The 24,290-nt window shown below is 42.4% G+C and overlaps 1 protein-coding gene across 2 annotated transcripts in view; it reads right to left on the minus strand.

The window, feature by feature from the left end:
* The window catches only part of LOC142015986 (inhibitor of nuclear factor kappa-B kinase subunit alpha-like), a 78,508-nt gene that overhangs the window by 48,337 nt on the left and 5,881 nt on the right, over nt 1–24,290 (minus strand). For both annotated transcript variants that reach the window (XR_012646250.1, XM_074999995.1), the window contains exons 5-14: nt 19,512–19,600; nt 18,689–18,778; nt 18,413–18,537; nt 18,179–18,286; nt 16,694–16,829; nt 16,102–16,296; nt 11,403–11,505; nt 10,579–10,702; nt 8,832–8,983; nt 4,034–4,095 (exon numbers count right to left, since the gene is read on the minus strand). Coding sequence is in view for 1 of the 2 variants with exons in the window: in XM_074999995.1 (XP_074856096.1) it covers nt 4,034–4,095; nt 8,832–8,983; nt 10,579–10,702; nt 11,403–11,505; nt 16,102–16,296; nt 16,694–16,829; nt 18,179–18,286; nt 18,413–18,537; nt 18,689–18,778; nt 19,512–19,600 (1,184 nt within the window). In the remaining variant the exon portion in view is untranslated. The remainder of the gene's footprint in view (nt 1–4,033; nt 4,096–8,831; nt 8,984–10,578; nt 10,703–11,402; nt 11,506–16,101; nt 16,297–16,693; nt 16,830–18,178; nt 18,287–18,412; nt 18,538–18,688; nt 18,779–19,511; nt 19,601–24,290) is intronic.

Below are 24,290 nucleotides of genomic sequence, written 5' to 3' on the forward strand. Positions count from 1 at the left end.
GCTACACCTACGCTGCACAGTGGTGATGAAGGCTCTGAGATTGATCCTTCAGTGGTTGATTTAGTAAGTCTAATGAAGACCCGCCATATTGAATGCAGTTCACTCTGCAGGCAACATGTTTACTCTACCCCTGCTGAGAAGAGTAAGGTAAATCAAAGGAAGCATTTCTCCCATTGACACCCTATGGTAACTCGACCCAAGTTATGTTCTTCGCTTCGCCAAAGTGGTGTATCTTAAGTCAACTTTATGCGGTAGCACAGACATAAGCTAAGTCCTAGCAGTCAAGCCACGCAGGATGATCCAAAGACAAGTTCTGTTCGATGCCGACTGGACATTAAAGCCACCTGGAGAGTGCACCGATTAGAAGACTTCCAGTACTGGCTATAGACATAGACTACATTTTTCAGTTTCTCTCAGAGAGCGCCATCCTCAAGTCCAAATCTTCAAACAATATGCCTAGACCCAGACACTGGACATTGCAACAGCCTACCTACTCTGATGCAACAAAACATCAAGGAAACATATGGACATTCTCCTTGAGTCAGAAGAATTCGATGTGGCATTTTCTAATCATCCTCGACACTTGAAGACTAGTCAGCAGGAGAAGATGTAGCAAAGACCCCAATTTAGATAGTGTGACCTGCAAGCACAATGGTCAAGAGGCAATTCCCCACATCTTATGGACATCCAGAACAACCACAGGCAGGACCCAAAACTCCCCTAGCCAGACAAATAGGGTTACGGATGTCAGATTCTGAAACCCTTAAACTCACCATTTCATCACTGGCCATGGCTAGAAGTTACACATTCAGCAACAAGAATTTTTTAAGACATCTAGTCAATTGATAGCAGTACCCTTTAGACTGGAGAACATCTAGAGCAATTTAAGAAAATAAAAAGGGCTCCAGACAACTCAAGACTCTAGCATGGAAGACTTTCGAACAAACTTTAAAGAAACAGATAATTAAAAACATGGAGGTAAATGGAAAACAGGACAAAATGCAACACGCATTTACAAAAAGTAGATTACACCAGACTAACCATATATATTTTTCTTTGGTAAAATAAGAGATTGTCAAGACAAAGAAAATAGTCATTCAGATCTCCTTGGGTTCTGAGTGTACATTTTATACAGTGCCATGTTGAATTTGAGCATGTGGACTAGCTAAGAAAGGGTATGGCAATGGGTTGTGCCTAGAGGGAGGTTAGTCAAGTTCCTCCAACAACCAGTCTTGGCACACCTCTTATTTAAGATTGGAATTAGTAATTTGGGGACAAAAAGTAGGACCGTGCTAATGAAATTCACTGATGACACAAAGTTAGCGGGCCATCAACACAGAGCAGGAAAGAATTATTATCCAGTAACGACTGAATTACCCAGAGAACTGGAGTAACAGAAACGGTAATAGAAGGTTGAACCTCTCTAATCTGGCGGCATGTTATATTCCAGCAACATTTGTTGTCATCTGGCACGATTTTAGGTAGGAAAATGTCCACTTACCATGGGTGTGGCCAAATTCCTCCACGGTCCCATAAAGTTTGCTTACAGCTGACAGTCCTGGCTGTCAGTGTTCTGTACTGTTATTTAGCTGTAATTTACCCCTAAATATCTTTTAAGAGCTGGGTAAGCAGTGGAAGTCTTGTCATGCTGCTAGACAATACTGACCTCATTTGGCACTACTCAGGTCCTGAGGGTGTTAGACTACAGAGGTTCAACCTGTAGTATAGCATAGCCATACTATTACATGTATTAGAGTAAGCTTGCCTATTTAGGGTCAAAACCAAGAACTGCTGCCAAAAACTGGAAACAACAAAATGAGGAGAATGACTACTATAAGCCACAAATGTACCATAGTCACAAAAAAGATAACACGCTCATAAGGATGGATACAGCAATGTATTTCCAGCAAAGCGAAAAAGGATTACCGCCATTATACTGGAATACTGTATATCCTTCTGGCCAACCCTGGTCAAAAAAGGATTAATTAAGCCTGCAACAAGTGCGGAGAAAGGCCACTAGGATGATCAGAGGAATGGGGAGATTCTCTTAAGAGAGGAGACAACCTTGGCTTTTTTAGCCTACCAAAATGCAAACTGGGAAGGGATCCAATTGCTCTCTATAAACACGAGCAGAAGTCAACACAAGAGAGGGAGAAGAGCCAGTTAAGTTAAAAGATGTTAGCACAAGAGCAAAAGGAGATAAACTGGTCATAAATAAATTCAGACTTGACTGGTAAAATGTTCTAGGCTGACCTGACTGGAATATATTTAACCTTTATTCCTTAAGGACTTCCAATGCTATGTTTTAGTTGACTAATAAATGCTATATTGCTGTATGCAATGGGTGTGTAGATATGTTGATCCCATGATATTAGAGAGAATGACATTAAGCAGGAGCGCTGGAGACTCCAGTCAAGGAGGCCATGAATCTTCACCATCTGGCCTAAAGGAAGGAGATGCGACCCCATGAGGATCTGGAATATTGAGGGGGGGCCTTCCCAGAAACTGTTCAAACTGGGCAGTGTGTAGCACCAAATCTAGGGATCCATGACACTTAGGGTGCATTTGCCACCTCTGGGCATGTTCAAATCAAGACTACACTTTTTTGGAAACAGATCCTCTAGTTCAAGCAGGAATTAATTCAGGGAGTCCTGTGGACTATGTTGTGCAGGACATCAGATTAGATGATCACAGTGGTCCCTTCTGGTTTGGAAGCTATGAACAGCACCATGAGAGAGACTTCCGTAATGAAAAGTAGGTCTTACAAGTGAATGTCAAAGTGGGAAATTTAGATGTTTTAATCACTCTGAGGTCAGGACCGGTTTAAAATGAAGTGGTAAGATGTTAAGTAACCAGCTCCCTGTCAAGCCTGGGAAATCAAAAATACCATGTGCTGGATGGGACTAGACTCGACTACTAACTTTCAGTAACTCCCAATTCACCTCACCCTAAAAACCAATACTAGTTTGCTATGATGCTATGTTTCTAAAATGGACTCTACAGCTACAGCTACACTACAGTCATCTGTCGACAGAAGTTACGGTCAGAAGATATCTTCCTACAAAATCTCTGTCGACGGACTGCGGCCACGCATGAAATCGGAAATGCTGGACTGCCAGAAGCCCAGCAGTCAGGGCTGCCCAGTGATCCAAAAGCCCCATCTGTCAACAGAGGGCCCCCCCAGAGCATCCAAATGGCTTTTTGTCAACACATTCTGTTGAGAACATCCTTCTGCCTCAAGACTGTTGACAAAAGTGCTGAGTTCTGTCGACAGAATGCATTTTTAGGGTGGACGCTTCCCTGGTTTCTCAGCCAAACCCTCTAGCGTAGACATACTTTAAGGGTATGTCCACATAGCATCCTTATTTTGAAATCAGTTATTCCAAAAAAGCTTATTTTGAAATAATGCTGCAACACAAAAAATGCATTTCAAAATAGCACTTAGCTATTTCAAAATACTTGCTATTCCTCATAGAATGAGGTTTACCAATTTTGAAATAAGCTACACATTATTTAGAAATTACTTTGAAACAGAGGTTGCGGTTGGTAGATGCTAGGATAATTGCTTTCTAAAGAATGGCTGTTATTTTGAAGTAACTGCTGTACACACCTAGCCCACTGTGACAGTGGAAAGACTATGACGGTGAAATTGTTATATTTGAACAGTAAGACTTGGATTGTTTCCCGAGGACTGAAATAATTTTATTATTGCTATTTCACTCTGTACATGAAGAATCTTGATCAGTGGCTTCAGCTATGGCACACGCTACAGCTTAAGTTATTTAACATTTATGTAAGTGAATGTCTTTCATCTGTCAGACTTCTTTAGTTTCTCTAAACATTATAATTACCTGAGAGAGTGAGTCCCTCAAATTTTCTTGCCATCCAAAGGCCCTTTCAGAAAGTGATTGCATAAGTTATTTCTCAGTAAAGCTTCAGAGGGGAAAATGACCCAAATGCAACATCTTCTCATGTACCTGCCTGTCAAGTCCCCCTCCCCCAAACAACAAATATCCTTCTTTCACTCCCATACCTCAGCACACTGGGCAGCCTTTATTTCCATTTCCTTCCAGGCTTTCAGCATCTTTTCTGAGGCTTAAAAGAAATGGACTTTGATTAATGCACAAAAAGGAAAAGAGAGAAAATCAACTGGAAAAGAACCTAGATAAAGGCAATCATAAACAGATACAATTTTTAGATAATGGTTGCGTAAAGAAACACTCTGAAGTCCATAGTTAGGCACCAAATAAGTATCCTGAACATCGAGTGGTGAGAATCCAAACAGCTTGCAATGACTTCAGTTAACTTCAGTTCAGCCCCTTGGTGGAAAAGAAAAAAAAAAATCAAGCCTATAAACTTTGTCTCATAACTAAGTTACCACTTTGGGAAATTTTAGTGGCCCATAGAACACAGGCCAAAAAACTTCCTCCAGTCATTCCAACATCAAACTCCTATCTTCTGCTGGAGCTAGAGCAGGTCTCTGAAAAAGACATTCCATTTTGAGTCCATCAATCCAAATGATGAAGAATTCACCACATCCCTGTGTCAGTTATTACAACATTTAAATCACCCTCACTATTATAAATAGCTCAACCACAACTTATAAACTTGCTGCAGGAATCATTGAGAGAGGTTCTCTGGTCTGGGCCAAACAGTACTTCAGACTAGATGATCAGAATAGTCCCTTTGGGCCTTAACATCTATCAATCTAAAATGCAGGTCACGGCACTTTTCTACATTATGGGAAAGGCCTGAGCATATGTACATTAGATGCAAAAAGCCACTCCCATACTGTGGTAATCGGAAACGTGTATAGATAGATTTTTCAACAGAAGAAACATTTACCATCTGAATGGCAAAAGTGAGAAACAATCAGCAAAATGAATGAAGTGGTCAACAATGAAGAGGAGTGCCCTTAGCTTCGCACGTAAAAACTTCATGTAAAGGGCACAAGGGAGCCCTGCTTCCTTCTGTGAACCCAAACTTTGGACCAGGCAAAAGTTGCAGGGAAGAAAATTAACAAGTGGCAGATTGGTTTTTAAGAGATGACTCATCTCTTCTGTAAATTGTTCTTCAAGATGTGTTCCAACACATCCGTTCCACTTTAGGGCATGCATTCCCAAAATGTCCAAAGACAAAGACTTTTCTCCAATGCAGCAACTATCAGGGTGGCATTTGCATCCTCTGTATGCTGTTGCTCACAAGCAAAAGTATATAGGCAAAGCTACCCTGATCCCCCTTCAGTTCCGTCACACCAAAATTAACAAAAGTAGGTTGTGGAATGGACACGTACCGCATATCTCAAAAACCATCAATTACAGAACATGCAAGCAACTCTTTTTCTTCCTTGATTGAACCTGCGCATTCCACTTGAGGTGACTCCTATAAAAGTCAGAACAGAGGCAGGCGATATCCCCTCTCATCTTTTTAGATATGGAGGATTTTTTCCATCCATGTATAGAGTACTTTTTTGTGAACTTCGCAACGTGCACATGTGCAACACCAGAAGAACAAACAGATAAAAAAATCCCTAGCTGCAGGCACTGTACTAATCAGCTGGGCAACGTTTGTATCTCTCCTGACCAGCCACACAAGCACACAGCTTACAGGGAACACTGGAGGCAGGACTCGGTCAATCTGAACATCACCGTTTTGCCAAATCTAGCGTTATTCCTTGAATCTCGGAAAACAGCACAACTACTATTAAAGGTATGCAAAAAAAACCCCAAGCTGCAGCTCTGAGAGTTCAGGAATGGGCATGCACCCTAGGAAGGTAGCTGAGGTTGCTTGTGCTCTTGTACACCCTGTGGCTATTCTTTTGGGTGCAATACCCATTGCGATCTCGTAACATAGCAATACACCAGATGAAATTCTCCATGAAGATAGAGTCTGTTCCCTCATCTTGTCAGCAAAACGAAATGAACAGCCAAAGTCATGTTCCTTACAAAAGTGAAGTTTGAAAAAGGGGAAAAAAAAAAGGATAGGCAGCTGGGAATGGACAATAAGGGAACCAACAATCACTTCATGATTCTACCTGTTCTGTTCATCCCCTCTGAAGCACTGGCCACTGTCAAAGGACAGAATAAGGGGCTAAGTGGACCATTGGTTTGACCCATTATGGCTGTTTTTAATGTAAGTAAATGGCCTGAATAAAGTGAACGCTAACAAAACCACCACACTTCAGTCAGAAACTAGGTGCAGCTGGAAGTCAAATTTGTCCTTACTGAAGGGTACGTATTTGGGGGCGGGAGGGTGTCTGCAACTAACACCTAACGTTCTGGCCAAGACAACAGATACCAGTAATGCAAACTTTAAAGAAAGATGCAATACAATGCATAAAGCAATAGGATCGATCCAATAATGCCGACAGGACCAAAATTTACATCTGAGGAAGATGCAGTCTCTCTCACCGATGGGAAGCGTCTATATAAACCTTTCAGAAATCCAATAGCCAGAGGATTAGAGAACACTGATCTACCCCTGCAGGAGGATGCGATCTTGATCCTGGCCCAGGTATACCTTCAGAAGGCTAAGAGTCTTTTCCTTTAACAGCAGGCAATATGAGCTGCGGAGGAGCTTGCATTAGAGAAATACCCTGTTGAAAGGACCATACAGAGGAACACCTCCATTTCATCGAGTACATTTAAGCGGATGGTTTTCCACCGTTTAGGAAAATGTTCTGGGCCTTAAAGGGCATTCCAACTACTGAAGTATCAATCATTGAGAATCCAGGTAGTCAAACGAAGGCTGAAAAGGTTAGGACGGAGCCTTTGGGTGTGATATGGGCAATTATGTTGGACTTTAGGCAGTGCTAGTGATTCCTGGATGGAGTGTGTCAGAAAGCCCACAAACCACTACGGTCTCATCCAGGCTGGTGTCATCAAGATCCAATTGGCATGACTTTGTCTGAGTTTGATTATCACCACCCTAGGTATTACAGGAACAGAAGGAAAAGCAAAGAGCAGTTTGTCTTCTCATACCAGGAGAAATGCATCTGAGACAGACCTGGCCTGTGACTTGACCTAGAGTAGGCAACATCTTGGCCAGTAAATCTGTCTCATACTCCAAGCCTAAAACATGCAGTTTAACTACGATTTTTCTGAAGGACCATTTGGGGTGTATGCTGAATGGTCTGTGGAAATGACCTTGTTTGTAATTTTGAATACTGGCAGGCTGAGAGGTGTTGATTTGATTCCCCTCTCCTCGCAACTTGCACAAAAATTTGAGTTATGCGGGAGTTGCAGGACCGCAACTCCCACATAAAGTTGAGGGTTTACTGTAGTGCAAACTAGCCCAAACTCTTCAGTCCAGCTTTCGCCCTTTTCCCATCTGCCAAACCTCGAACAACCTCTTCCACTGCCAAATAGCAGGGTTCATATTAGTCCCTTCCATCTCAACCTTTGAACAGCTTTTGACCCCATTTCCTAATTGTTGAACTCTTTCAATGGCTTTCAGAGCTCTGGTCTCTCAGGGTCCTACTCTTGCTTTTCTGACTGCTCCTCATCAGGCTCTTTATCTGCTCTCCATTAACGCGATCCTTGACACCCTCTACGTCCTGGCCAAGTGCACATATCGCACAGCTGCGACCACCGTCATTGCTGATGACCCTCAAATCTACTGCTATCCAACCCAACATCTCACGTTCCCTGGTGGATTATGTCCCGTTGGCACATTAAACACAACACGAGAAAAACTGAGCTTATCGTTCCCTCAAGCCCTCCTCCTCTTTTCCCCCATATCTGTGGACCCCACACTATCCTCCCAGAAACTCAGGTGGCATTTCTTTGACACTACCCTCCCTACAACTGCTCATATAGACCCTGTGTAAATCTTGCTGGTTCACCATACGTGACACATCTAAGATCCAGCCTACCCTCTGTCTATCCCACCAAAATTCTTATTGAGGGTTTCATCATTTCCCACTCTGACTATTACAAACCCTTCTGGATTTCATTATAGCAGACTTACCCCCCTGAAGCTATTCAAACTGCTGATACTACATTCACTTTTCTGGCTTGTAACTGACCACATTAACCCCTTACTCCTCAGCTTTGCATCACACATCAGCCTTTTTGTCTTCGCCTTTGAGGTCCTTGACAACTTACTCCTGTCCTACCTAGCTGCTTTATTAGTTTATTGCAATGTTAACCCCACTTTCACACTGCCAACATTCTTCACTTTGCTCCAGCAGTCAGCTTCTCCCAAAGCCCTTCTATGTCAGAAAATTCTATAACTAAATCTGATCACCCATGCCCCTCCCAGGTCTCCTAGCACAGGACATAACCACCATGATATCTACAAAACTTTACCAGGACAGGATGCCTGCAGAATGGAACCGTCCCTCTATTTCCTCCTTTTCCTATTCCTGTACTTTCACTTTTGCCATTCACAGATTCCAAGGATGGACACTTGGACCTTCTGTTTGACACGGATTTCTTCATGAACGAGGAGCACAGACCTGAAGAAGAGCTCTATGCAACTCAAAAACTTGCATCTTCTACCAACAGAAACAGGCTCAATAAAAGAGATCACCCCATCTAGATGGTCATCTTGTCAACTTTATTAGTGATCATTTCATGTTTTCTTCTAGGTCATTCATAAAAATGTTAACTAGATCCACTGACCATTGTCCCCACTCAAAAAACCCTAAACAAACCTGGGCTGATCACCCGCTAAGTTTGTTTGCTTGTATAAAACTTCACCCTTAATCCTCCCTCCATCGCTATTTTTTACCTTATAAATTTTCTACAGCAGGAACGGTCTAGGTACCATGGGGAACAGCACCCACGATAACCTATATTGGGACCTTCAACTATTCCCAAAATACTTACATATTCCATAAGCCATCTGGTCGCTGTATCTCTCCAGATCGAGATGAATACTCTGATGAAAGAATTCCAGCTTTGCTTTCAGTTGCTGAGATGCAGACACCATATTGTTTTTCATCTTCGTTAAGTTAGCATTATATCGAAGAAGACTCAACCTGAAAAATAATTGTAAGCAAGGCCTGTTAAAATTAACACAGCTGGAGTTCTGAGAGTTAGAAACAAAGAATGAGGCACAGAGAACCTGAATTTCAACAGCTATAGGAAATGCATCAGTGGCACCGAGTGGTTCTTGAGACCTTTTGGAATAAGGTTCCCAGCAGCGACAGATCCCCTGTGAGAGCCTGGGCAAGTGAGCTCTCTACAGCTGGGACAGACTGCTACTGTGTGTTTGCACGGCACTAAGCCAAAGGGGATATGGTCATGTCTGCGGCTTCCAGGTGCTACCGCGATACCAATAATAAAGAAGACCATCTATCCCTGCACATGTGTCAGTTATATTGGCCACAGAACTACTATTATCACAATCTGTTGCCTGTTCCTGGAATATGGTGAATTATTTCTTAAAATCCCTTTTAGTTCTATCTGGTTTACGAACACCTGACGAAGAGTCTTGCCCCACAGAAAATTCTAGAGCTACCACTTTCCAAGACACAGGAAACTTCTGTTATTTCATAGAACTGAACTTTGAAACTTTAAAATTAGCCTGTGACTTTAGCCCACAGTGACGAGCCCTGCTTTGTTAATTAATAAAACTGAATCTATATAATGGAAGCATTGATTGTGATTCCACAATTAGTTTGGAGTTTGGTTTACAAAGTGGAGCGTCAACCATTCTCTTGTAGGAACACAGCATACCCTCACCAAACTTACTGCGTTTACTGTGAACACAGAATGAATTTAAGAGTCTATGCAGTTAAATCCCTTCATTTAGGAATTAAACAATTAAATCCTGAAGTGGGGTCTCTAAAGATACGGTAACTGTGCTCCACAGTCTTGAGAGTACCAGAACTTCAAATGATTTCAGTGAGTCTTAACCATACAATAAATTGGAAGACCTTTTCTTTTTTGATGAACTAATGGTCTTTGTGACACCATAACGGAAAAAAGCCTAGGAGATCTTTACACATTTTCTCATATGGGGGGACAACAACTGCTATCACACACTAATCTTTTATTTTAAATGTTAACTTTAGCTTGGCATTTTCTGGGTTAAGGTTTTTTGGGGGACATTACATCGTCGGGACAACCCGTTTTACTTAAAAATTTTAATACGCACTGAACCTTAACTCTAACTCGACAGCTTTTATCTGGCGATACAACTATGCCTAATGGAAAACAAACTTTTGAGAAGGCACAGCGACTTCTGCTATGATTTATGACCTACTAAAGCCCACAGAGCATTCCCTCTGGCTAATTAGTCTTGACAACCAGCTATCTGAATTCTTAAGTCTACATTACCAAGTGCATTTGCAAAAATGAGACTGCAGCCACCTTAAGCCCAGACCAGCTGCAATTAGCAACGCTGCAGAAACCACCTTGGGCTTATTGATTTTTAAAAATGAATTTGCTTTTCCTGATGTACATTAATTATGTACAGAAGCACTGAAAATGGAACAGATTAGGACAAATTCTTATCTGGTTTACAAAGAGTTAAGTATCCAAGAATCATTTAATTCACATAGCTTTCAGTTCACACATTTTCCATGTTCAGATCTCTCCCTCTGGTCTTCTGAACTGGCAATCAACTTACATCGCAGCTCTTTGCCCTTGGAATAGCCTGCTGTAATCGTCTTTTAGCCCAGTCACATAGTGCACAGCTTCTGCCCACACTTTACGCAACTGTGAAATGGGCAACTGAATTTTGCTGTCCTGTACTGCAGATAAGAGGGGAAAAAAAAGGGGAAAAATGAAGTTTCCTGGAAGTTGCTAACACTGCATTTCGCTACACAATTTGTACCGCTGCCAGTGTTATTTTCCACATCGCAAAACTCTTTAGCCATGAAATAATCTATTTCCTGCACGTCTGTGCACTGCGAATGAAGCACGACAGGCCCATGCGCTACCTCAATGAGTACCACCAGGGAAAACCTCTGACTAGTACTCCCTAGAGCGCTCACACTCCTGCAGTGGAATAGACACATGCAATCTAATCCACCCCCACTCATCTTGGTCAATAAGGTATGGGCAAATGTGCCCTCTCCCCACCAGCTGTGTTAGCAAAAGAACCGTAATGAAACACTTGGGGAATAAAGAAGTGAGATTTAGAGACAAGGTCAGGTAACCCAGGTGTTTTCCCTACCTAATTCATACAATTTCACAGCAGTCTGCCCCACACTGGCACTCACACGGTAGAGTTTTGGCCACACCTGCTGCATTTCTATTTGGCTGGGATTTATTTACTGAGCGTGCAGATGGATGATGTTCCCTCAGTGCTTCAGAGATTTTAACATACAGTCTTTAAAGAGCTTAAAGAGAAAACAGCTCAAACAGACTGGGTGGGATACACAGGCAGATTTTTTAGGCAAGAAACATGTGGAGGGCATTCAGGTTCAAAGTCTATTGGAATACACTTACCAATGTAATTTACACAGTCAGACAGACTTCTGGAAGCAAAGGGTCCTTCATATACAGTTTTGCTTTTATCAAACAAATAAACCATGTAACTGTCCCAGCCTCTCTGGTGAGGAAAAGAAAGATCACAAAACAGAGAATCCAAACACAAACTGTCAGCACATCTCACCAATCCAACGGTTTGCTACAATGTAACTTTATGAACTAGTCAGAGGAGATTCTGATCTCAGATACAATCATTTTATAGGCTGAGAGGATAAGGGCTTGGCACGTCAGTGTGTCAAACTATTCTACCTGGCTATGTCTACATAGCAGCAGTATTTCGGAATAAGCTTCAGAAGAGTCATTCCAGAATAGCTTATTTTGAAATAATGCTGCTAGGCACAAAATACGTATCAAAACAGAGCTCGACATTTTTTGAAATAGAGCGTCCACACGCAAGAGAGAGATTTTGGATTAGAACCCCTGGATGCACTATTGCTTATTTTGAAATAGCCCCAATCACTGTCTACACAGTCCCTGTTCCGAAATATCTATTTAGGAATAGGGGCTATTCCTCATACAATGAAATTTACTAAAATCAAAATAAGCCACCTGCTATTTTGAAGTAATTTCAGAATAGTGTTTGCATTGTGTAGACACTCGCAAAGTTATTTCAGAATAGCAGCCGTTATACCAAACTCACTTTGCTGTGTAGACACACCCTTCAAGTCCTTACACAAGAACTAAGGGTTCCAACATTACACACCTGGTTGTTTGGTTTTTTGGGTTTGCTTGTTTGTTTTTTTAAATATTAGGCCCATGGCTACAAAGGGATAGAAACATGAACAACTTAGGCTCAGACCCCACACAAAAGCCCCAAATTGGATTATTTGCAATAGCTAGGTCCTTTGGGGTGCTTCCCACGTTCCCTTGCTTCACAGCCAAAAAGGTAAGGGGGGGGGAAGTGGTAGCAACCCATGCTCTGCTCTTTTGACAAAAAAATCCCATGAATAGGACTTCAGCTCATCTTTAGAGAAACCTGTACTAGCCCCATGATAACTGATGCTCTCGAAGACTTCTGAAAACCTGAAGCAGTCTTGATCGGATGTAGCCTTCTGCTTGGTGCATTTGAAGGGGATGGCTTCTCTGCATCTTCAGAGAGGCACATGCTCCAGACCCTCAGCTGGAAATACTCACGGAAGGGTGACCTCCAATCCAACGAGGAATTGGTGCCAAAACATGGCCTGCTTGAGGTGTTCTTATGGGCAAACATCCCTAGCCTCTTAAGACCAGCTTGTGAATGACCTACAGAGTAAACCGTGCTCCCTGATGCGAGCCTCATCCAAGCATTATGAGTGGTGATCGTTGTTAGGGATTGCTCTCGACATGAGACAATGTTTAAACTCTAGGGAGGGAACCGCAAGAAAATACTTAGCTGAACGCAAGCATCAGTGTATAACACAAAGGGAATGGCTAACTGTGTACACTTACAAAAAACATTAAGCTACAGTTTGAACCTCGCTAGCGTGGACCCTTGGGACCTGACCGTTGCCAAATGAGAAAATTTCCAGGACCATGGGAGGTCAATATCATCTAGCACCTTTACCAACATTTCCACTGCTAACTGGGCTTCGCGAAGACATTCAGGGGTAAATTATGGCTAAATAACAGCACAGAACACTGAGAGCCAGGACTGTTCGGTGTAAACAAACTTTACGGGACCAAGGGAAACTTGGCCACACCCGTGATAAATGGACTTCCGGCTAACTAAAATCATGCCACACCAGAGAGGTTCACCATGTAGTGCTTTCTAAACTATTTCAAAGCTCTCAATTTCTGTGTCAAGTATTAGGCCTGACACGGGGCAATTAAGATGCAGCTGAAGAAATCTTTGTCAAACCAAATTTAAAGAATGCCCTTAGCAACACCAATTATCTCGTTTGTGTATATTATGAAAAGTAAGGAAGAGGATGGTATTGCTTAAGGTGTTTCAACACAGATATAGGTAGTTTCCTTCTAAGCCAGCCATTTCAGTCTGTGTGTCAGGGACCTTTGAGGCTCTGCACAGAGGATCCATGAAAGGTTGTCATTACCACAGAACAGTGGTTTTCAATCTCTGGTAGTCAGATCCTTCTGCATAAGATTCCCCAAAAGGTCCATATCTCCATTCACAAAATTTTAGGGGTCCACAAAATGAAAAATGATTGAAAACCACTATTGTACACAAAGGCATTAGGGCATGGGACCTAACTTTGGACTGTCTCATCTTTTCAACACTTCACCAGTTTTACCATTGAACAGTTCACACCCTTCAAAGAGAGGGGCCTGGATCTCTGATTTTATTTTCATAATTAATGATGATCTTACCAACGCATGTCTATGGAGAACTACTCATCATGAGGCAGCATCTGAAACATTAACGATCTCCTGAGGGCGTACTCTGCAAGGTTATTTCCCTCTTTGACAAGAGCTACCATTACTGTTCTTTGAAATTCTGCAAGAGTTTGAGGTGTTTAAAAATCTTCTCTCACTGATTAAACAAATATTGGCCATCTCTGCTGGAATTTATCCCCCGCCCCACACACACACACATCTAAAGGAGCACAACTTTTCCCCTACTCTTTCACAAGGAGTAAAGTGTGGAAGATCTGATCTGGTTCTTGTACCGTTGCTGCCACAAGTTAGCTGGTGCTTAAACATGAAAACAAGAGAGCCCTTCCTATGGGACCTGACAATCTGCCAGCCATATCTGAAATTGGTTCACAAGAGGAAGAACTGGTCCATGCAGCTTTCACTAATTATCAAAGTTCCTCAAGTACGGGCAACAGGACTTTATTTTTTACAGAAGAACTCAACGTCAAACACCGGGAGGGTGGCTTTTTTCAAAGCCACCAATGACAATTTTAAAGTTAATAAGGTCCTACCCAACAGCTCATGAAAGTGAACTAACTGCAGATTTAGGTGGAAGCTGCTCAGGAACAGGACAGTCAGATATTCTCGCACAGAACGAATAAGCAGGAGTTAAATGGCGGCAAGGCATCCACAATGGCATGTGCCGGTCTTGCCAACTATCGCACACTACCACCACAGCAAACACTGCTGTGCGACATGTCCATTAGAAAAGGAAAGCTCTGTTTCCGAGAAACTGTTGATTATTAGATGCTAACATCAGATCCTCCCCTGACCCAATCGTGAAACAACAGGTGATATGACCAGAGTTAGGATCAGGAGAATTGAGAGTGTCTGGGAGAGGCAGTCGGAGATGATGCTGGGGGTACAGTTTCTGGGGATCTGTCATATTCAAGCTCCTGTCTTAGTCTCTTGTTTGAAGAAAAATAGGTAGCCAGATCAGTCTATGTCGTGGATCTGTGTGAATCTGCACTGTAACTGAAGGAAGGCCCTTAGCAGTTGAGGTACTGGGTTCTGTTGGTTTCTTTTTCAGTTCCATTCCACCGGAATGATCCACAGTTATTGTATCTTAAGTCTTGGATCCACACCTGAGCTCCGAAGGGTGCAAAGAACCACTTTAAATATGCTTCAGTTTGGCCTCTCTTTTCCTCAGAACTGAAGTGCACGGTTGAGGCAATTGGTCTCGAGCTTTATGATCCTTGCCTCTAACAGGCTCTCATGGAGGCTGTAATGTTTGGAAGCGGATCAGAAGATTTGGCTGCTGCACACTCAACTGAGCTGGAAGCGGGGTTCGGCCTCAACACCAGAGCATTCGCTACTGAAGCGTTCTTGGCTCCACAAGTATAACGCTATGAGCCAGTTCAAACCTCCCTCCTCTCAGATACTCTAGCTATACCAGATCCTGGAGATATGGCTGACAAGCCTAGTGTAACAGAAGTGCCTGAAATTCATTCCGTCTTTCTGTACGGGCTTGAAAAGTACATCAGTGACCAACAGCCCAAAACGAAAGGGAACGCTTCGCTCCTAAACACTTGGATATTGGACTTTTTTATTTGGCTTTGGGCATGGAAGACACTTTGTAAAAATCGATGCTTTCTCACATTTAACTCCATGATGTCAGTACCGTGTAAGTATTTCTCAAAATTCTACTTAGCTCAACTACCTTACCTTAAAATTGACTCAAGTCTAAAAGCTTATTAGCCTACAGATTTTTGCAATCTAGAGAAGTCCATGTCCTTTTGCTGCCATGGCTGGAAGGAACTGAGGTGGCAGCTTGCAACACACTCACTTTTGTAACCATGGCCTCAAACCAGGCTCGGATGCGGAAGGTGGGGCACACGGACACTCCTATAGAAACTACCAGAAGGTTCCACCATCCAAACTGCAATGTTTGGCACTTTCCCAAGAGCAGGAATATGGCAGACAACACTAGAAAAATGAGGACATTAAGATCTTTGATCTCATAGCCACAACTGACATACCATGTATTCCCTATTACAGGACGCAAGACAACAAAGGCGGTACAGGTAAGCCCCATAGAAACTGATAGTCAAAAGAATGATCTCCTGCACAGGAGGCACATAAGCACCAAGAACAGAATTTTGTATGGCCAATCACTTGACTTTACATTAGATGTGTGAAGTCGGGGTGCTAGAACTTATCTAGTCGCTACCTAAACTGAAAGATCACCTCTTACAACTACAACCACCACTGTGGTGAAATAAGACCAATTGATTCCCCCCACCAGATTTTCAATGTGAAATATTAAAACAGATCTGACACAACTGTAGTAAAATGGAAATAATCTTACCACACCATCAATAACACACTGGGAAGCAGGTTTTCGAGGGTCCAGGGAAATTCCCATCTCCAAAAGCAACTCTTGATTTCCAGTACTTATTCCAGTATCAAGCTCAATGCGAGACTGAAGGGAATGAAGACTTTCCTCAGGATGCAAGAGAAAAGAAACAATCTTGGCAGAAGTCATATTTAAGATGTGTACAATCTGTAAAACCAAGAACAAAGTCATCTTTGTATACAGTCATCACCTCTTTCAGGAGACAAATAGCTCTAAAGTATCAGGCTACATGGAGAAGATGTACAAATAAGTAAAATTTAGGCAGAATAGATAAAACTGAATTTTAACTACTGTCAACAGTGCCTCCCTCATATACGGCACATATCCATATGAGGCCACCCTTATGCTTCCAGAATAAGAGAGAGTCATATTGCCACTGAAATTCTTGCCTTCAGGTATTAACCGAATTAAGGCACAGGTAACTTCTCCCTGACGAAAGGAGGAATGCTTCCTCTGACATTCGATTGGAAGGGTTCAAGGATGTCCACTCATTTATCACATTCACACTCCACCAAGAAGTCTTCACCAACATTTAAAATCGCACCTTCAAATTCAGTATATGATCCATTAATAGGAAACATCTTGGTCTACTGGTTTCTGGGTCTACACCTCCGCCCCTCTGCTGTGGATCCCAGTTCAGCATAAGCTGTAACCAGCTCTCCATTTGTTCCACAATTATACTAAACAAAACATATTGACATGTGAGACAAATAAAAAGTCCAGTTAATTCAAACGTGTTTTCTACCAGGCCTAGGAAAAAATATTAAGGGAAACAAAAACCACACTGACTTCAGTGGCACCACAATTACACTCATGCATCCTCTATTGTATCTCCCTCTGATGAAGTAGTTACACTCACTCGACACAAGAAAATTACTACTACGACATTAAGGTTAAACAAATTACACCTTAGGCAAAACAAAAGCTAAGGTTACAATGATAATGTTATCTTGGCCACACTGGGAATCCAGTATAGTCTACAACCTTCATCTTTTACCTGACACTGAAACAGAAACCTACACATGAAACAAGAAATAGAAATAATGTCGAAGAAATGTTGCTCCTAGAACACTAACTCCCAAATTTTCAAACTACCTCATTTCCATGCGGTCTGTAGTTTTAAATGTCAAGAAAAAAGTTAGAGGAAAAACAATTGACCGTTGTTTAACGTGTGCATTTCAATGGTTGCAGTTAGTCATACCACACAAAGAAAAAAACAGAAAGAAGTGAGTATGCCTTCTCTGCTGCTCTTGGCAAGTAGACAGATCCATCCCAGGCCCCTAATTCCAAATGGACCCAATACATATGAAGATTATTGCCCTGGTGCTGGCATTTGAGAGGAACTGGATACATTCGCCCTCTTGGACTGTGCTGCAGTGCAGCTCTGGAAGTGGAATATACCATGATAGCTCCAACTGGAGAGCTCTCACTTCCCTCCCACTTCACAGTTGCTGTACGTGCTGAGGGAAAGGCAATGAAAAGGAGGCATGGCACTCCAATCACCTCCTCAAGTCTCAGATTAGTACTGAGACCCCACAAGGACTTGGGGAAGTGAGTGTGAAAGTGGAGAGTCCATTTCAAAGAGCCCTCATTACAAGGGAGTAATCTGAATTTCTTCTTTGAGAGGCATTCTTGGCACAGTTTGTTATGCGATATGGTTTTCTGCAGAAGGCTAGGTAGTCTCAACTAAACACTGACTGGAGTACTGCCCTACCAAAATGCATGTCAGATCTAAATCCTAAACCAAAAGTAGAACATTTAATGAATGTGTTTATAGAGGTCCACTTTTAAGGTCTGCAGAATTCCACTATGGAAATACTTTTAAAGCTGCCTGACTGCTAGTGGAACATGCCCTGACCTTTACCGAGAAAGGGACACAGACTAGTCTGTAGCTCTCTTCAATGCACAGCGTAACCCATTTAGACATGCACTGGTATGAAACTGCCTGGCACTCACCATTCACTATTTACTCTGATGGTGTAAAAGAAAACACAGAAAGTAATATACACAGAACTATAAACATACTTACCTACAAAGACTATTAGGCTGTGGCAAATGGGTACTAAACTGAACCTCCCCAGTCATCTCTTCAAAAGCAAAGATGTGCTTTGGATCCTTCTTCTTGATTTTTTCATGCCTATAAAATAAAATTATCTGTGGACAAACTAACTTTACACACTTACTTTACTTCAAACACCCACCTCCCCAGAATGAGATCTACTCTTTCAAACCCAGGCACGCTGTCTTATAGCAAATGTCTTACCAGGTAAATGGCTGTAGATTATGTAAAAACGGTCTAAATCCTGCAATACATTCGAACACCATTGTTCCAAAGCTCCAGTAATCGACAGTAACAGTGTAGGACTTACTCTCAAAGAGCTCTGGGGCCTAAAAAACAACAACAACATGAACAGTTTTTAAAAAGGCATAACTCCAGAGAATGTATTTCTGGAAAACATACCACTTGAGGAACATGTATAGATAGAATTGTGTTGATTTACACCAAAGTAAATTGTAAACATGAAAAACACACACTTACCAAATATTGTAAGGTCCCAACAAATGATGTACATAAACTTCCTTGATCCAGATCCTTGGCATATCCCAAGTCTATTATTTTGTAAGTTATCTGTCAATATCCAAGGCAAATGTTTGATAAAATACGATTAAGAAGGGCAAATTCATAACAACAGGTACAGAGTCAAACCTAGGGTTGGGCAATCATGGGGCAGCACCCAGAACCCATCTATGAACAAGATTTCGAACAAATACAAAATGGTACACCAACCTGTTAAGCCAAGCTCATTTATTAACAGCAATATGCACCTACAAGGCTTTACTGTCCTGAAACTAGTTGGATTGGGCAACTGAACACAGCCATCTAAGCTTTGGAGGATTTACAAGATACAATATTTTGATGGTATCACATAAACCAAAATGGTAAATCAAGAATATCACTTTAAACTAGCATATTTAACTGATCACAAGGACAATCTTCAACATGCATCCCCCCAGAAATCCAATATACATGCCAGGATTCAATCAACATCACAGGGTTGCTGATATTGGCATGTAGCAGGAACACTGGATAAAAAATGCTGACAAATTTACAGTAAAATGGCCAATCAATTAACAAGTCCGCAAGGAAAGACAAAGAGAATTTGTAATGTCAAGAAGAAATATGAACTTTATTGAAATCATGGCTGTGTTTTACATGAGCATCACTCAACGGGATTCAGGGCTATATTCAGTAAGAAAGCACAAGTGTTCTTCATTTCAACCAGTCAAAGCAAAATTGTTAGATGAGTTACCATTGGGGCACCAGAGGTGAGGCTATTCTTTGGCATAGTTATATGACCTACCTTTCCACCATCGTCCTGGAGAACAATATTTTCAGGTTTTAGATCTCTGTGTATAATTCTGTTTTCGTGCAAATACTGGATACCAGACCCTGAATAAAATCAAGTATTTGACTTAAGAGACAGAAGCTACACAGTACAAATCAAGTTTTAAGATTTTCTAACACTTGTACATAATTTCCTGTTCAAAAACTGATTAATAAAGTTAAGGCCTATGCATTTCCTTTTTTAAAAAAATGGTTTAAAACATAATAAAACGTTTCAATGGGAAATTTACACCTATGGGTCCGATACTAATCTTGCCTCTGTCCCCTCCCTTCACCACATTAACAAATCACAGAATCTCTTACCCTCCCATCTCCAGTTGCATTTCCACTTTAAGCCACCAACATGCTGGCCTATCAACTGTCTGGTGTAGCACCTCCTACAGACACAGCTCTCTTTGCCTGCCCATTCTCCTGCTAGAAGACACACAGCAGCATGCTGTATTTCACCTGCCACTTGATATCCCTCAGCTATCACTTCCCTAGAGAAGACCTCTCAGCTCCTTCCACTCTGTCAAAACAAGAAAATTCCACAGTACCTCCTACCCACCTGTGTTACCAATCCTTCCTAACACAGAATATAAATTTACCTTTACCTCACTCAGCACAAAGGGACCTCTGCCCTCCAAGTGCTACATACACCTAAATTGGATAAATTGGAGAAACGGTCTGAGGTAAACAGGATGAAGTTTAATAAGGACAAATGCAAAGTGCTTCACTTGGGAAGGAACAATCAGTTTCATACATACAGAATGGGGAGAGACTGTCTAGGAACGACAGCCTTGGAGCCTCCACACACCTTGGACAACGCACTGATGCCATATTCTGTTATCCTTTCGGGTCAGTCCCCAAGTTAGGGTGACAAACAAGGATGTCAAATGCACCCTAGACATCTCTATGCAACTCATTTCACTCAGTGTCCCTGACTATTCTTCTGGTAACTGTTCATCAGCTGTGCACTGCATGCTGGTCTGCGTAGTTGCCAGATCCCAGCATCACAAGACAGCACTCCAACACATCTTTATCTTATAATGAAGGCCCCTGTACTCAAGACTGCTACACATTTTGTACCTTGCACTATAATTGTGCTCAATAACATTAAATATTTCAGACTTTTTTTTTTTTTTTTTTTTTTTTTTTTTAATAAATACAGTTCTGTTGCCTCTACCAGTATCTAGGAGGCATATCTGATTTTTGTTTTTTCTTCTCCTGCTTTGCTTATTAATTGTGGATAGCTTAAGTAATGAGCAATAATAGTTTGGTCAAAAGGGCCTACTTTTAGCAATTAATGCACACAGCTTACAGCTTTTTGCAAGGACCTCATTTTTGCAATTGCTTATTCTTCCTGTTTTAAGTATGCCATAGACCAAGGAGGAAAAATAGAAAATTGGCCATCTGCTGTATCAGGCTTTTGTTCCACTTATTTGCAGCTGCAAGAAATGTATATTCTAGTCAGTTTTCCAGTGTCACCCAATTCCTTTGCTAAGGTCCAGTTAAATCCATAAAAAGGGTGGGTGGTGAAGGTCTGGAAAGGTGAGTGGTTGGTATGTATGTATCAGCAATATTCCAAGAAGTTGGGGATCATATTTTGAGAAGATAGAGATCTACCCTAGGTTAGAGGTAGATGGGGTATAAAGCTAGCCCGCTATAACCGCACAGTGTGCCTCGACACATTAGGGTCTCTATATTCTGGGTCAGAGAAGCACCATTTCCATATCTTTTACCTATGGTACCATTATTATTCTCTTAAACCTCATCCTCTCTCTCCCCATCTCTTCTTATCAACTACGAGTGATACGAGTGTAGTGAGTATAATATTCGTAATGTGCTAGAGTGTATAATTTGTTACTTATATTAGACTTACGAACCTTGCATAACCATTTAAACCCACTTAAAGTTATTTTGTGTGTTTGTAATCAAGTTGCATTCAAATATTACATTCAATATTATATTCAAACATTAGCTGAATTAAACTCGTGTCTGCTTGCTGTCTAATAGCAGCATACTAGAAAATAAACTTAAGTGTTTTACAGAGTATTGCAGGTGCAATTCCTGGAAATCCTAGAATTGACCTTCTAATTATTATACCTTACACAGGGAAAGGTATGAATCTGTAATTAATATCTGGATCACATTGACAAGCAATAATCCTTATTAGAACCCCTGTGATTAACAGTTCTTATGGTTGCAAAGCTTTAAAAACATGAATCTAAACTAGTACAATAGCCTTCTGGAATTTGCAGAAGGCTGAAACAAAAGGTCTAGGAAGCACCAACGGCCTCAGTGGGATGTGTGGTGTTCCAACGTACTTTGTACTGAGTGGGTGAAAGGTTGCTTGCACATACAAGCACACCATGTAAAGAGTTGCTGAAAGAAAGCACAGAACAGAGTCAAAGGAATGCAGAGAACTCAGTGTGTTGAGCTAAAGGAAGTGCTACATAGGGATTCACAAAGTTTATGATGAAGTTACAGAATTACAGGCCAGAAATGTTCCTAAAATGAAAGCATCCCTGTAGGTTCAATCAGCAATATGCTTTGAACAAAATGTTGATTGAACAAGGCTGTCCCTCATTTCTTTTTTGGGAGCACCAAGCAACCTGCCTAGGACAGAACAAAGACTAGTGCATTATCAGCACTCACCATTAGCAGCTACATATGCATAATTTAGGATCACATTACTGGAGACCTCTTTGAAGCTGAACCCTAGGATGTCATCACTTCCCTGGCTCTTCCTCAAGTGCAAACAACATTGCTTGGGCTTCCTCCTCCAGCCTCTTCCCCTTACTGGATCAAGTCCCAATCTCACTGCACTACTGCTGTGTCTCTAGACCACAACTCCAGCCCAACAGCGGGTGTGATAAGAAGACAGAGGAGCAGGAACACATTGGGAATTCTTGCCACCCCCACTCTGAAGCATTCATGACTAAAGTTAGGGGCAGTAGCTGGGAGGGAAAGGAACCCCCCTCCCCCTGCGCTCCCCAGCGTTTCAAAGGGAATACAAAATTGACATTGGCAGCTGGACCATCCTGTCAACTTGGGGTATGCAAAGACCCTGGCCATGGCTGAAGCTCTCTCATCTGCCATCTGACATCATGGCAGTTCTGGCAATCAGCTTGACATCATCTACCCCCACTGCAAACTCTTGCTTACAGTCCACAGCAGACGATAACATTTAAAGACTATGATTTTCCAGAGAGTGGAGTCAAAGCACCTCAAAATTGCCTGTTGATTTGATTCCTGAACTGAAGGCTCCCTGTGGAACAGAGTTTGCATCCACAACCCCTCCCTTTTTGCTTGTCAGTATCCATGCTTGGTGCCCCTGTCTCTCCCATTAATTAGCAGCTCGGCCTCTGTTGTGACTGAGTGTGTGCATATGCATGTGATTAAGTTAAAAACCAGGTGGCCTTGGTTTTGAATTTCACTCAGACCATCAAGCAGAGATGTGGCTGAAGCAGTGGCCTGAAGCAACAGTTGAAAAAACAGGACAAGGAACAAGAGGATGATGCTGAGCATTGTGGGAGCACGAGCACCTGGTGGCCGGGCCTCACTCGCAAGGCAGAATGACCACACGCTCCATCTTGGAACGCTATCGTACAACAGCGAGAAGGTCTGAAGTCAAGCCAGGAGAAAGAAATCAGAAAGTTGACAAGTAGTGGGAGAGTCCCCAAAGAGAACATCCTGACAAGCAGATAGTAAGCCCCCAAAGAGAACAGCTGGGGCTAGTAGCTGGAAGCCCCCCAAAGAGAACATCTTGGTTGTGCAATATCAGGGGGTCTTGGGGGGAGGTTCAGAAAAAGACCAAGGACAGAGGAAATCTTGTAACATGTTCTGACAGGCCGGGAGGATAGAAAGCCCAAATTAGGTAACAAACGCCTTACTTGGCCAGGTATCAAACCCCCAAGAAAGAAACAGTATAAAAGGTGATTTAGCAGGAATAAGGGTGTGGGCTCCTGGACACGAGGTGGAGGCTAGCAACTTCCAGTCCAGACAGCAGACCCCGGCCTGATCACCCGGACGTCACCACCACGAAAGGTCCCAACCAAGCCGTATCTCTGACTTGAAGGGCCGCTGTAACGTAGTTGTTGGTGAGATGTGGGAGCATTGGATGTTATTGGTAAGTCACATGTAATTATATACTGCTATATGTAACCTAAGCTGCGTCTACACATGCACGCTACTTCGAAGTAGCGGCACCAACTTCGAAATAGCGCCCGTCGCGTCTACACGCGTCGGGCGCTATTTCGAAGTTAACTTCGACGTTAGGCGGCGAGACGTCGAAGTCGCTAACCTCATGAGGGGATCGGAATAGCGCCCTACTTCAACGTTCAACGTCGAAGTAGGGACCGTGTAGACGATCCGCGTCCCGCAATGTCGAAATTGCTGGGTCCTCCATGGCGGCCATCAGCTGGGGGGTTGAGAGATGCTCTCTCTCCAGCCCCTGCGGGGCTCTATGGTCACCGTGGGCAGCAGCCCTTAGCCCAGGGCTTCTGGCTGCTTCTGCGGCAGCTGGGGATCTATGCTGCAGGCACAGGGTCTGCAACGAGTTGTCAGCTCTGTGTATCTTGTGTTGTTTAGTGCAACTGTGTCTGGGAGGGGCCCTTTAAGGGAGCGGCTTGCTGTTGAGTCCGCCCTGTGACCCTGTCTGCAGCTGTGCCTGGCATCCCTATTTCGATGTGTGCTACTTTGACGTGTAGACGTTCCCTCGCTGCGCCTATTTCGATGTTGGGCTGAGCAACGT

This window comes from Carettochelys insculpta, chromosome 7 (assembly GCF_033958435.1).
Source record: "Carettochelys insculpta isolate YL-2023 chromosome 7, ASM3395843v1, whole genome shotgun sequence".
NCBI classification, from domain to species: domain Eukaryota; kingdom Metazoa; phylum Chordata; order Testudines; family Carettochelyidae; genus Carettochelys; species Carettochelys insculpta.